At 38.5% G+C, this 14849-nt stretch overlaps 1 protein-coding gene and 1 pseudogene across 1 annotated transcript; one reads left to right on the top strand and one right to left on the bottom strand.

Moving 5' to 3' along the window:
• The window catches only part of LOC120291269, a 59693-nt pseudogene that overhangs the window by 16407 nt on the left and 28437 nt on the right, over window positions 1–14849 (top strand).
• LOC104439024 (disease resistance protein RPV1-like) lies at window positions 3900–11626 on the bottom strand. Its single transcript, XM_039308408.1, has 6 exons — window positions 11211–11626; window positions 10909–11085; window positions 10135–10803; window positions 8936–10026; window positions 6987–7298; window positions 3900–5935 (listed from the first exon to the last, which is right to left on the bottom strand). The coding sequence occupies exons 4-6, from the start codon at window positions 9146–9148 to the stop codon at window positions 5312–5314; spliced, it is 1149 nt and encodes a 382-aa protein (XP_039164342.1). The 5' UTR covers window positions 9149–10026; window positions 10135–10803; window positions 10909–11085; window positions 11211–11626; the 3' UTR covers window positions 3900–5311.

Below are 14849 nucleotides of genomic sequence, written 5' to 3' on the forward strand. Positions count from 1 at the left end.
CACCAATTACACAGAAAGTTTAATACTCGTCGAAGTAACAAAGCTAGTACCGTACTCCACAGTACATATATACCATCTACAACTTTTAGCACAAAGGAATCCCCAATGACCCTGAGATTTGGTGTGAATGGACTCAACTTTCACCAGTTTGCCCGGCCAACGAGCAATGGGTTTCACGTTGTTCTCTTTCATTTGGTTGAAGGCCAACATGTATTTGCAGCCACACATCCAGTTCATGAAAATAGAGGTTCTACTGTCTCCTCTGAGCATCCCATCTCTGCAGGTTTATGCAATTTCCCCTAATCGACCAAGGGCCAGAACTCAGGACTCTCTCTGCTAAGTGCCAATCGTGAAACCTGAGCAAATATACACCTTATTTTGAGGTTTATAGTAATCTCACCCATAACAGCCCAGGCTTTCCTTCAAAAAAACTAGCTACTCAGCTGGACTCAAGCACTTGTCCGACAAAATCCTTCCGATCAAAACCATCTCAGCTTCCTCATCATCAACTTGCTCCAAAACCAAATGATCCCCCAGAAGATCGTCTACCAGAAATGCATAAGGGAACCTTCGCTGGCATCCTGTAAAAGAAATAGATTAGCCAAGGATCAACTCAGAAATGTCGTCGAACGGTTGATAGGGGCAGATTGTAGTGACAGGAAAAATAATGTGACGAAACAATGCCAAAGAGACTTAACTAAAATAGAAAGCAAACGGAAATAACTAATGATGACAGCGCGAATATGAGGATTATGGATGATTGAGAAGAAGGGGGGGTGACAATCATGGAGGAAGGTAGCCGAAAGAAAACATCATTGTGATGTAGGGAAAGCTCTCGACAAAGAGAGAAGCTCTCACAGAGGGAAGAGACACGAATCTATGTGTACCTTCTGGAAGAGAACTCAATATCCCATTCTTTTTTCAGCATAATTGCTAGAAGGCTAACATATGAAGATAAAGAGAAAAACAGTCTTCGCATTTTCTAGCTTACAGAAGCTCTGTTAGTAAAATCTCCTGATTTAAATTGCATACACGTACTTATGTACAATCAATCTTGAGATTCTCTTTTAATGCCAACGATCTTCTGTTATTTTGCAGTGTTCCACGCAGGGTCACACAATGTTGTCAACGTCATGGTGATAACAATAACTGCCACAGTGCTTCTATGTTCATACACTAACCAACAAACCAGCCAACTTTTCCCTCAACAGAGCCTGCAAGTATTATTTCATCTACGCCTTTGCTAACTGTGATCATTACTCTCAGAGCCAAAAATTAGTTGTTACCGTCAGTGAAACTTCCACCGCCCCAACCTCTAGTCCAGCTGGATCCCCATAGCTACAAGCCCCAACCACTGGGACCACTCCATCTCCACCACCACCTGGAAGTGACGCTTCATATCTTTGGGTAACACTACTAGTCCTCTTCATGAGTTCATTATACATGAAATAATTATTTCTACTAGATATAGGTGGACTATTGATAGATCTTGAGATGTTGCTACTCGTCATAAAGGGAATAAAATTGTGAAAATGCTTCTTCTCATAATTTTAGCATGAGTCCTATATATATAATATTGCTCAAACCTGTAATAGGTCATAAGTTTCTTTGGTATATATATATATATATGTATGTACGTATGTATATGTTTCGGCTCCCATATTCTGAAGTTCGGCTCTATTTACTGCTCCGGTATCATGAAAACAAAGATCATTAGAAAAATTAGAATGTGGTAGGAGACAAAAACTGGCATGCTGGAAAGTCGAAATTGAGCATCAATAGAACAAATCCTCATTGGTGTAGCTAAAAGTTCCCACCATTGGAATGACTAACTGAGCAGAAGTAAATCATGTGGTGACAGGAAAAATGTTGTGAATCTTGTTAGGATCAAACTCAACACGAGCAGTCGATCAAGAACTTGAAATGACAATGAATCCATGAACTCACTCTTGCAGCCCTGCAGCATATCAAATTCATGCCTAATGATCAGCTTGAAAGAACCCGACGAACTTTGGGGATCCAGAGCGCCACAAGTCGAGCAGCATGACCGCTCTCGTTTGCCCATGTGTTTTCGTACTTTGCCTCCTGAAGCTTCCTTAATAATTGACACGTCAATCATTAAATTACTTCAAGCAATCACATGAGAACCGACAAAAGAGAAAATTACAGTAGCAATATCCCAGAACAATAAAACCCCCAATTCAAGCAATCAGGAAAAAGCAAGCAAATTCACATTATTCCCAAGCGTGGGATTTTAGTTGTCCACCTTAAAAAGCTGGGATGACTATGGTCAAAGGGATTTTCTAAAAGAGCTGCTTGTTCTTTCAGCATTTTGTAATTTCCACCTTATCAACATCTAGATAAACCAGTACGCCTCAATTGAAGATAAAAGTTTAATGCACCAAGGAAACAAGACAAGGATGTGGTGGATGACCTGCGAGCAAGCAGAACAACCTTCAGATACAAAAATGGAAAAGAGATTATCAATCTAACAGTCTGGTTCTCGATATCATGTTGAGAAGAATCATAGTGGATGACAAATGACAAATTATTTTCTCAAAAAGGCACTCTTATGATCTAGACCTCTAACAAGGGCTGCCAGTTACGTTACTATCATGATCGAGAGAAAGATTTCATTCCAACTAAGAAACATGAATCACTCAGTAATGTACAAAAAAATCACTCACGGATGATTCCCCAGAACTGCCAGCTTCATTCATGATTTTATCAAGTCCAAGATTTTGCCTTATTAGGAGACATGGATCGTCCCATATAGCGAACTATCACCAAAATGTTATCTCATGAAAAACCTGACGTAACAACTGCTCATATTCTATATAAGGAAAGCTCAAGAATCAAGACAATTTAGATGGGCTTTCCAGTAACTTCAACCACAAACATTAGACCGAATGTCCCAGAAGAGACTATTAGATTCTGAACATCACATGCTACACGTATGAAAACACAGCTCTGCTAGATGGGCCGACAATTTCAGCCAAAAACCCTGTGCTACTCACTCAATCGTACCCCAATTGAAGGGGAAAATTTGGAGTCCTCCAATTCATCTCGTTCGAGCATAGGTTTCTGCCCTCATTGTCGTCATAACCTCCGCACGACCACCGTAAACCACTACCTCCATTAGTACCAATACCCTCCGCCTCTGACCACCAACAGTCTGCCATCACGTGCACGCGGCACTGTACATAGGCTCATGCCACGAGGCGGACCGCGCCTACTAAGGCAAGTTCACGATCCAAATGCACCGACAGCAACTATCGGAGAAGAATCCCCAATCACAAGCCAAAGCACGAAACCGGAACGGCACAGCCACCGAACTATTTTTGAAAATCACTGCACCAAACACGACCCAGTGCAAAACAAAACCCGCCCGCTGCTGCACGAGAACCATCTCATCACATCCAAACCCTTCCACTAGACTGACGACGACGGCAGCTACTACCCCCAACAACACGAGAGGAAGCACTCAATCAAGAAGAGAATGAATCCGGCCAAAGCCGCCACAAAAGCTAATACGCATCGAATTCAGCTAAGTGGTAGCGGCGCACCTTCAGCTGCCTCCTTCTTCGCTTGATTTTTGTAAGGACCCGAGCCTCCCACTGTGTAATATTGTCCACTTTGGGCCTTCGACACTATGTAATATTGTCCACTTTGGATCTTCAGCCCTCACGGCTTTAAAACACATTACACAAATTGAAGAACCCAAGCCTTATAAACTAGCCCATGACTCCCCACCTAAGCGATATGGGACAGGAGACGCGCCCCCTCCCTGCGCATGTCTGGAGACCGAGGCGCGGACACACCGCCATCCCTCCTCCCCCCGCACCGCTGCTTGGGCAATCACTCTCTCCCCCCCCCCTTGGGAGCACAGCGCCCTCGTTGTGGCCCCACACACGTTCAGGAGTCGACTCTGATACCATTAGTAAGTACCCGGGTCTCCACTACACATATTGTCTGCTTTGGACACTAAGTCCTCACAATTTTGTTCTTCTCGGGCAACTCATACTACCCCAAGAAAACAAGTATGTATAGTTAGAGACACCCAAGCCTTATAAGCTAGCCCAAGACTCCCCCCTAAGTGATGTGGGATGGGAGACATGTCCTTAGCTTCGCCCGTATACTGTCGAGGCGATCTTAGTCCATCCCTCCATACTGCCCCGGGTTTAAGTCATCACAATTTTGCAATGGTTGCGTTCAGTCGTGAATCTGGGCTCATTGCCTCATCAATTTGGAAGCGCAAAAAACGCAAAGACTCCAAGTGTCTAGTGACTTTTCTTAGCCCAAAGGACTTGTCGCGAATCAATTCGGCTATGGCCTTCCCCCAATCCCTTCGTTCGACATACCTTAGATGACTAGACTTAATTAAAAGCATCGATAGTCGGATGGGAAGCTCTAGGAGACATTCAAGAGGACGGAGATCAAAAAGAGTGAGTTCCTCGAGAAGGGTTAGTTTGGAGAGATATGGCAACGATGGAGTTGGGAAATCGATATGCAGAGCTGTTAAGCTGGAGGGCGGTTCTGGTATTTCTCGAAGTTTTTTGCAATCACGAACATCGAGATATTGGAGAGAAGAGAGCTTCAAAATGCTTTCGGCAAGCTTAAAATGCCTGATCCACCTAAATGAAGCTTGCTTAGCGGCCTTGGCTCGCCTATATTATTGGGCAATCCTTCCAGATTTTTGCAGTGCAATGCCCTCAACACTTGGAGTTTCGTTAGCATACCAATGGCATTAGGCAATTCTATCACAAGAGCTCCTTGGAGGTCCATGATCCTCAAATTTTGTAAATCCCCAATGCTTTCTGGTAATCTTTTAAACGAGGTATATGCTAACTGCAGCTTAGTCAATGATGTCAACTTTCCAATCGAGTTAGGAATCTCTCTCAACAAGTGACATCCCGATAGGTCAAGGAAAGATAGAGATTCTAAATTGCCTATGGAGTTGGGTATTCGATCTAATGATCTGCACCAAGAGGCATTAAGAGTTTCTAGCACTCTCATAAAACCAATGGATTCAGGTAATTCTTTAATCCTCGTATGAGATAAGTACAGCTTAGTTAACGACACAAGAGAGCCCATGGATTCAGGTAGTTCTCGAAGGTTTTTGCAATTAGGAACGTTGAGCTGTTGGAGAGAAGAGAGCTCCAAAATGCTTTCTGGCAAGCTCAAAATGCCCAATTTGTCTAAGTGTGGCTCGTTTAGCGAAACCAAATTGCCTATGTTACTAGGTAGTCCTTCTAGATTTTTGCAATGTGATGCACTCAACACTTGGAGTTTTGCCGGCATACCAATGGCACTAGGCAATTCTGTTTGTCATGGGAGTTTCATCAAGTTCCAAGATCCTCAAATTTTTCAGATTCCCAATGCTTTCTGGTAATTTTGTAATTGAAGTCTTTGTCAGTTGTAGCTTGATCAACGATGTCAACTTTCCAATTGAGTTGGGGATCTCTCTTAACAACTGGCATCCCAATAAGTTAAGGAGAGATAGAGATGCTAGATTGCCTATGGAGTTGGGTATGCGATCTAATAATCCACACCAAGAGACATTAAGAGTTTCTAGCGCCTTCATAGAACCAATGAATTCAGGTAATTCTTTAATCCTTGTCTGAGATAAATCCAGCTTAGTTAACCATTTAAAGGAACCCATGGATTCAGGAAGCTGAGCAAGTTTATCATAATATAGAAGCTCCCTCAATTCTTCCATTCTCCCTACTCTTGTTGGTAGCTTCTCTAGTTTAAAACAGCCATGGACATCCAAGGAGACGAGGGTCTTGATATACCATATAGAAGGATGAATTTCTTCTAGATTCCGACAATTTTCGAGATTCAAAATCTCTAAGCTTTTTAAAGTAGACAAGTTGGGAATTCTTCTCAAATTTTCACAATATGAGAGGTTGAGAACTTTCAACTTGGTTGCCATCTGAAAAAAAAAAAAAAACCTTAGTGAAAGTGGATAATAGCAATGTGTAATTTTTGCTATTCTTCTTTTTCAAAAGAATCTTGGAAATTCCTAAAAAAAAAAAAATACCCAACACTCGACTGCTCTTTCATGGTTGTCTTATTTAATTTTAAATTATTTTCAATAATGCCAGGCTACACCATCATATTGATTTTTCAAACATATCCATTTGCAAAAAGAATGTTAGGGACGTACAAGTGCCAATCGATGTTTATTTTCAGATAAAATTTAAAAAGGAAAATCTATTCAAGTTTTTAGCAGCTATGGCGATGTCATTGATTAGACATACACAAATTTTATTATCAAAGAGACACTCCAATAGTAAGAAATGGGTATTTTAATTATGAAAAGCAATTTCTTAAAGTGATTTCAAAAAAAATAAAGAATGTTGAATTTCAAAAAATTTAATGCCATCGGAAGGATAGCGTCATTACTTTCACAACATTAATAATTTATATTTGTGTCATACAGTGACTTCCATAATCAACAATAAGGAATAAATATTTAATGCAACAAGTCAGAGCAATTCATAAATTATATCCATTGTTCTAAGATCATAAGGAATTCAGAATTTTAGTTTTTATGCACAACACAAGATACTATGTGGGAGTTTTATTCTCCATGAAAGAAGATTGAAATAGAGATATGACAAGAATCACTCAAAAGACATACTTTTGCATGGCAGAAATTAACTTTGGCAGATTAAAGTAAATCAGAATAGGTACAAATATGTAATTATATTTTTTAATAGATGTTAATTAATATAGTTAATTTCTTGTTTTTTTTTAGTATTGTCCAAGGTTAAGCATGATGGGTTGTTGAGTTTTATCAATTAAAAATAATTAAGGGGCAGAAGTTTCTGAATATTTAGGTAGCTATAAATTCCTCTTATATTTAGATGAAAATCCTTAATCCAAGGAACGTTAGCTAACCTTTCTAAGAGAAATTGGTGCAATTGGACCTTTATTAAAACGTTATTATTCACAAGAGGTATATCTTCTCAATATCTTACCTTGAGTGGATCCCATCCTCCCCAATCCTCTGAAATATAACTTCGTGATAGATCCAGCACGGCTAATTTCTTTGGATGAAAGTTGACCATATTGAAATCTAAGGGACAACCCTTCCATTGAAGCCATCTTAATTGAGGAAGCAAGTTTTGGAAATCTCTGATAAGATTCACATTGCCCAATTGAAGGAACCTCAAGTTGGTGAGTTCATTAAATTGTTCACCTCGGTAGCTTTTCTTGTAATAATAATCGCCAAGAAAAAGGGCCTCAAACTCACTAAGCCCAAGACAAAGGGCTTCAATTTTACTACTACCCTGCAAATATATATTAAGTTTTAGTTATGCAAATATACCTTATAGGAATAGAAACAATTGAGGGGTTTATCATTTATTTTATGCAACGGGATCATTTCTGACAAATAACCATATTGGTCGAATAATAATATCAAAATATCAATAAATAATATTGAAAGACCAATAAAAAGTATCCATCATCATAGAAATATTATATAACATGCTTTGGAAAAAAATTAATGCTGCAAAATTACCAGTCATAGATGAAAAACGGTAAATGTTTAGAAGAACGCATTACATGACTACATATATTTCAACAATAAGTATGACGAAATGTATGATAATGACGACTATCATAATTGAAAATTTTTATGGATACCCATTGTGACTAAAAGATATTTATTTTAGAGAACTATTTAACATGCTTTATAAGTAAATAATCTAATATAATTGCCCATCATAGAAAGAAAAAAGAATATCTGCTTAGAAGGTTCTATTACATGACTACATTTATTTCAATAGTGAGTATAATGAAATGTGTAATAAGTGATGGCTGTTATGATCGAAAAGTTGTATGAATATTTGTTATGAGAAAAAAATTTCGTATTTCATAAGTAAATGATGTAAAATAAATTGGTAAAAAATTATAAAACATGATAGCTCATTTTTAACAAGTAAATGATATAATAGTACCGGATGTGTACTAAATAAAATGCTCACGTTGAACGTTGCAGGGATATCTATTATAACGTGGTAGTCAAAATTTGACAAATAAATGTTATCAGCGCATTCATTTGAAAATTATCCATCATCACAAAAAAGTAAAAATAAAAAATTAGCAAATTCATAGAAAGAATTATCTACTACCATGAAAATTATATAGAACAAAAATAACATATGTTTAGAGTGTTATTACACAATCATGAATATATCATAAATAAATATGAAAGCCGCGTTAGTATATTGATGGTATCAACTAGCGGTTGACAATAAAGGACTCGATTGCACAAACTGTGTAAGATAAAAATAAAAATAAAAATAAAATAAAACTGCATTGAGCATAAAAGAAGGGATAGGGGACTAACTTGCCACCGATAGTGATACAAAGGAGACTAAATTCGCACTTAACCCAACTTGGAAAATTCACGAACGAGGATGTTAAATCATCATAAATGGATGGAGGTCTCATTTATCATAAAAAAAAAAAAAAAAAAAAAACTACTCATAAGAAGTAAAAACTCAATAAAAGGAAAAAAAAAAAAATGAGACCTCACAAGAAATTGAAAGAAGAATCCGAACATCAAACACGTGCATCAAACAGACATGTGAAAAAAGCATGGCCCCCAACAAGTTATTGATGTCAAGTTTTCTCTGAAAGTGCCCTGTCAAAGATTATGTTTTTTAATAGTTTTGTTGTTGCATTGAAGTTACTAAAAGAAGAGTGTCCCCATCACATACTACCAGGTAAAGATATATCAATCATCAATAATCAAGAAATTGCTCCTCAATTTTGTCCAGGTAAAAAGAGCAATTAATTGAAACAGCTCTTAACCTGGTAAAAGTGAAAAAATTTGGAGACTGACAATAATCTTATCTCAAACAAGAAAGAGAAGAAGGGTTCATGTTGACTAACTAAGATGAGTAGAGAGAGCTCTTACCTTGTTGTTGTCAATAACATCTAGGGCTTCCTCATGAATCCATAATCTACTGCGCTCTTGAGGCTCCTTTGTATGTTCTAGACGAACAATTTCTCTTCCAAGATCTCTTAATTGATCATGCATCATTATCTTGTCATCTTTATCAATTTTAATTAGGGACATAAGGCTCAATAGTTCAATTCCGTTCTCTGGGAAAAACTGCAGGCATCCCATAAATAAGTTACACTTTGTTTAGATAATCCAATGCAAAAACATGCTATATCCAAAAATATCTGCTTCGTCTCATAATCTAATGAGTTGTAACTTATCCTCAACGTATCTTGCACTTTCTTATCAGGCACTTTCTTTAATTTCTTCAATGTATCTTCCCAAATTTTATTTTTCTTTTCACGTAAGAAAGAACCTATAACTTCAAGAGCTAAAGGAAGCCCTCCAGTAGTAGACACGATATCGAGAGATAACCTCATAATCACTATGAGGAGAATCCTTTCGAAATGCATGCCTACTGAATAAAATCAATGATGAATCCAAAGGCAACTTGTTGAGTTCGTACATGTAGGTTGCCCTCGCCTCATCAAGTATACTCTTGTTTCTAGTGGTTATGATGACTATACTTCCAGCTTTAAACCAATCACCATCTCCAGCCAAAGCATTCAAGTGAGCCTTATCATCCATATCATCAAGAAGAATTAGGGATTTCTTACTTGTAAATCGAGATTTGATGATGATGATTCCCTCGTCGACATTAGACACATCATATGAACTTCTTAGTATATCGTGAATGAGCTGCTTTTGTGTCCATTCAATACCCTTGCGTAGAGATGTTTCTCGAATATTTGCCACGAAGCTAAGATGTTCAAAATGACTGGAGAGATAGTTGTACAAGACCCTTGCAAGAGTTGTCTTGCCGATGCCGCCCATTCCATAAATTCCAATAATCCTTGTATCATTAAATCTAGCATCTATGAAGCTCATAATTTCTTCTGGGATTGTCAATTCCAACCAACTCTTTGGGAACAATCAGTTGAAAATGTCTTTTTAACTCACTTATGACTTTTCTGACAACAATTTTAACCAATGCTCCTTCATACCTATCAAGTAACAACAAATTTTAGTATAGGATGGCAATATTTATATTCTTTTTCTAGTAGAGTCTAGTTATAAGAAACTAAAAGATGTTTTGCTAGAGAATAACATACCCATCATCAATTTTCTCCGATTCCCATCCTTTTAAAGAACTGACTTCTTTGAGCGCTTCTTCCCATTCCTGCACAACCATATCGTCCAAACTATGTTTATGTGCATTGATGGCATCTCCAAATCTCTCTCTCAGATGTTGCACTTGCGAGGGTTCCACTTTGTAAAATATGGGCAACACTACCTGCCCTTTGCTTCTCTTGCACTTCAACATCTGAACCAGCTCGCGAAGGCACCATTTGCTAGAAGCGTAGTCCTTAGATATAATTGGGATCGAGATCTTGGACTGCATAATACTGCAAAGAAGCTCCGAACCAATCTCCTCACCAACACGGAGCTCATTGTCATCTCTGAACACATGAATTCCTGCATCAACAAGGCTAGTATAGAGATAATCGGTGAAGCCTTTGCGAGTGTCTTTCCCTCTAAAGCTCAAGAACACTTCATAGTCATTTCCTTTTGGCTTTTTGGTTGTGCCTTCATAATCACCTAGATGTGGAGAGGTTGATGAGGGATCATCTGAATATGTAGGTTCTTTTTGTTTCATCTCAAGAGGATTGTACAAATACAAAGGCAGTAAAGAGATTGACGGAGCAGAGCCTCAAAAGAGGAGGAATATGGAATCCCAAATCTGAGAATTGCAGAAATGTCTCTCGGAATTCATTTTGGAGCTACATTCAAACAAAAACAAAAACTCTCATACAACTCATCAGAAGAAAATGGACAATCAAAGCAGGAAAGAAAGAAAAGGAGAAGAGCAAGGAGTCACTGATTACCTTAGGAGTGCTCAAACAACACAATCTACACACTGCTGTGATTACCACTGATTATCGGCCTTCCACGTTGGATTTCTAGCACGGAACGCTCTTTATTGTGCGTGCTTGAACAAAGCTTAGTTCTGGCCAACCAACGATTGGAGACTCTTCATGCTAATTAAACCGCTGCGATGCATGCTGCACGAAAAGGTCGATTATTGTAGGGGTAATTTCCGCAGCACTGGCTGGAAGGTACGTGGAAAGACTTGACTTGCTTTTTCTATTAACAATAAAAGCAGATAAGAAAGCTGAGTTGTAGTCACCTATGAAGCATGGACGAGTTGCAGGAGCTTCCATGTAGTAGTGTCAGACATGTGTCAATGTGTTTAACACACTCTGACATGCTCGAAAATACTGGGATATGTGGTCAATTCTTTCTAATGCGTTTCAACACACGTGTTTGGAATTGCGAGAGGCTGGGTTTCTGAGCAGGTCAGCAACTGCAAAGGGAGGGAGAATCGTTGAAGAATACAATGGAGCATGGAGGTGAGGGTGAGGGAGCGAAGGAGAGACCGCGAGCTGGGGGCAATAGTGAGGCCGCGATTGCAAGGGAGGGCTAGAGGAAGAGCAAAGACCGAGATGATCCAGACGGTGGCGATTGTGATGCCGCGATGAAGGGCCGAAGGTGAGGTGAGGTTGCGAAGGAAGAAGGGCTAGAGGAGAGGCGGCAAGCAATTGCGATGGGGCGACCAAGAGAGAGTAGAGATCGAGAGAAAGAGGGTTGTGCGAGGAGGAGGAGGAGGAGGCGGCAGCTACTAGGGTTTTTGACTTTCCTCCTCTTCTAGTTTTAGCAAAAAGAGTGGAAAAAAAGTTTAAAATGGGAATTTGGATGGATCTTTGGAGGGAGGAGAGAGGGCAGGGTGACTTCAATTTTCAAGAAAGGAAGTGACAAGTGGTGGGGACAAAGAAACGAGGGAAAGAACGAGGGAGTGAAAGTAACTTTTTTGGAGGGGAGGGGGATGAGGGAAAGAAACGAGGGAGTGATTTTTTTCTTTATTTTTTTATTAGAAAATAAATAAGTTAGGCTAATCACTTAAAGTAAGAAATATGTCCTCAAACATGGATATGCATTAACTATGACTATGTCTCTTGAATTTCTTATGGATAGATTTATTAATATTATTAGTGTAAATTCATAGTAGGCTCTTTTTTATTATTTATTTATTTGTGAATTTAAATCAAATTAATTAAAAATTAAAAATACTTATTTAATATATAATGTGTTTCAATATGTCAGAATTCTCTATTTTTGAGAAGTGATGTGTTGCGTATCATGTCGTGTCGTATCGCGTGTCACGTGTTGATACTACTTAGATAGTCACATGCTCCTAATGCTAACATAGATGAGTCAACGACAAAAACATATTGATCGTTAGATTAAATCAGATAATGTTTAAAAAATGTCTATATGACACTTAATATTCAAATAAGGAAAGTTATTATTTTCAATCTATAATCTGATTTTTCCAAAAGAGATTCCTCCGAAAAGAGTAACTCACAATATAAATCTATCCTAAAATAATTTTCTCAAACTAGAGTTTTCCATCTCACGTCATGCTTAAGGATTATCTAATCATCATTCCCTCACCAGAGGCACTGTTATTTTTGTCCTTCAATAAATAACCTTTTACGTTTTACATTAATTTAATTTTTTCAGCGTTACCTTCAAAAATTCTTGGCCAACAAATTCTCCGTAATCGAATATTTATCGAGTAATACATTTTTACTTTTTTATTTTATTTTTTGTCGAACTTTTTATTTCATGTTGACATTTTATTTTTTTCTTAGCTTTTTACCCAAGATCATCACTTTTTTGTAATTGGTGATTGGATATCATTAACCAACTATATTACAATATCATGACGTTGACCAATTATATTGTTGTTATCTCTCCCGACTCTCAGCCTTCCACGTTTAATTTCCGACGCACAACACTCTCCACTAGTGAAAAAGAGAGCAATTTCCGCAGCATTATGCGGAGGTGCGTGGAACCCATTCATGTCTTTTTGACTTGAGTTGCATTTTCAAAAAAAAAAAAAAACTAACCAACAATACTCACATTTTCCTGTCGTTAATGTATCGGTTTATACAGGATTTTATAAACAAATGTCGACACTTTGTTGACATGGTGGAGTTAACTAATGCCTATTCCTTCAATTGCGGTACATACGATGTTGGCAAATTGATGAAGTGGATGTCTTATTTCTTGGTTGCGAATGGGTGACACGGGCTTAATTTTTTTACCCTTTTCTCTAATTTAGTTGACGCGGGTTAAGTGGAAACAGCTGCTGTCGATTTGTTTAAGTAATGTCTGGAGAAAGAGATAGTGGCAATTTTAGTAGACAAACGTTAACAACAGTATCTTACGCCCTCTTTTTAGTATCTAGTCATTTTCATGATCAAGTTGCATGATATATGTGTGTCTATAGAGAGATATATGTACATGTATCATAGTTTAATAAATATTTGGATCATTGCTGTGAGAAACCTTTCAATCGGTAAAATTTGTCAATGTCTTTCTTGCAAAGTTCCACCAACCCCTTTATTAAAGTAATGCTATGCCACTTACATAGGAACCCAACCCCAATACCGCCCCCCAACACACACAGAGTACGCATTAGAAAGATCCAATTAGGTGAATCTCATAAGGTCTCCACATTTTTCAACGGTTGAGATAAACTAACATTTTTTTTGCCACAAAATCAACAAGACTAGCCTGAACCAAAGTCATGCATTTGATTACTCTTCTTTTCTATCTTGTAAGAATTGCCATGTACATGAACAAAAACTCAAAATGAAAGAAAGGAAAAAAGAAAGATCGATTTGATGGCCTCTCTAAAATATGAGGAGGATGCGGCCATTGCTGGTCGTGTGCTTTTGTGCATACAAATTTTTCCATGTCCCTTGTAGTTAGGGGTGAGCATGGTCTGGGTTGGACCAGTCTACCCCCTAACCATAGGAGAACCGACCCTATTGAGCTTGAGACTGAGGACTGAACCGACCCAATTGGTTCGGTCCGATTCCAGGATTAACCCAAGATCTATCGATAATTTTTTATTTTATGTTTTGTACTCCTTAAAAAAGCGATTAACGACCGAACTGACCCAATGGGTTTGGTCCTGTTTCAGGGTCAACCCAGGATCAACAAATAATTTTTTATTTCATTTTTTTTACTCCTTGAAAGGGCAACCGAGGACCGTACCGACCCAATGAGTTCGATGATGAGCGAGGTCAACTAAGAAAGGCAAGTGGTGAGGGTCAAATGGGTGAGCGTCGAACAAAATGAACATCATGTCGAGCGGGAAGCAACAAGCCAAGCGAGTATCAAGTGGCAAGCGGCACGAGTGACCCAAAGCAAGCGACGCAAGTGTCAAGTGGCAAGCGATGAAGTTGTTTCTTTCGATTTTGGCAAAGTGAAAACTAAGAGGACAAATAAAGATGAGGATTTGCTCTCCCCTGGTTTGTCCCCAAAGGCAGCCTCCAGAAGATTGGTGATGATGCAGGACAAGTTGCTGACTCTACTCCCTAATCCACCTCCTGCCACAACTCCTGTGGTTCCAGCTACCTCTCGCCAATAACCTCCAAAGTCGAGGTAACCGTTTCTAGTCCTTCATCTTGTATATAATATATATACATAAGTATCTAGAATATTAGGGGTCTTGTTAACCCTACTAGACAAGCCGAGGTCCGTAGTTTGGTTTCCTCAAATAGACTTTGTTGCGTTGGCCTTTTGGAGACTAAAGTATCGAAAGTCATGTTCTCTTCTATCTCTTTGAGTCTAATAAGGGATTGGAGTTGGATTTCGAATTATAGATGTGCTCCTAGAAGGAGAATTTGGATTGGATGGAAAAATTCGATTGTTAGCTTTGAAGTGTCTTCGGTAGATGCACAAGTGATCCACG

The sequence above is a fragment of the Eucalyptus grandis genome, chromosome 3 (assembly GCF_016545825.1).
Source record: "Eucalyptus grandis isolate ANBG69807.140 chromosome 3, ASM1654582v1, whole genome shotgun sequence".
NCBI classification, from domain to species: Eukaryota; Viridiplantae; Streptophyta; class Magnoliopsida; order Myrtales; family Myrtaceae; genus Eucalyptus; species Eucalyptus grandis.

Bases quoted from the DNA above. Each gene is read 5' to 3' on its own strand.
- LOC104439024 (XM_039308408.1), bottom strand. From the start codon at position 9,148: ATGGGATGCCTGCAGTTTTTCCCAGAGAACGGAATTGAACTATTGAGC. The intron at 7,299-8,935 runs GTAAGAGCTCTC...ATATATTTGCAG, and splicing joins ATGTTATTGACAACAACAAG to GGTAGTAGTAAAATTGAAGC. The intron at 5,936-6,986 runs GTAAGATATTGA...TTTTTTTTTCAG, and splicing joins GAGGATGGGATCCACTCAAG to ATGGCAACCAAGTTGAAAGT.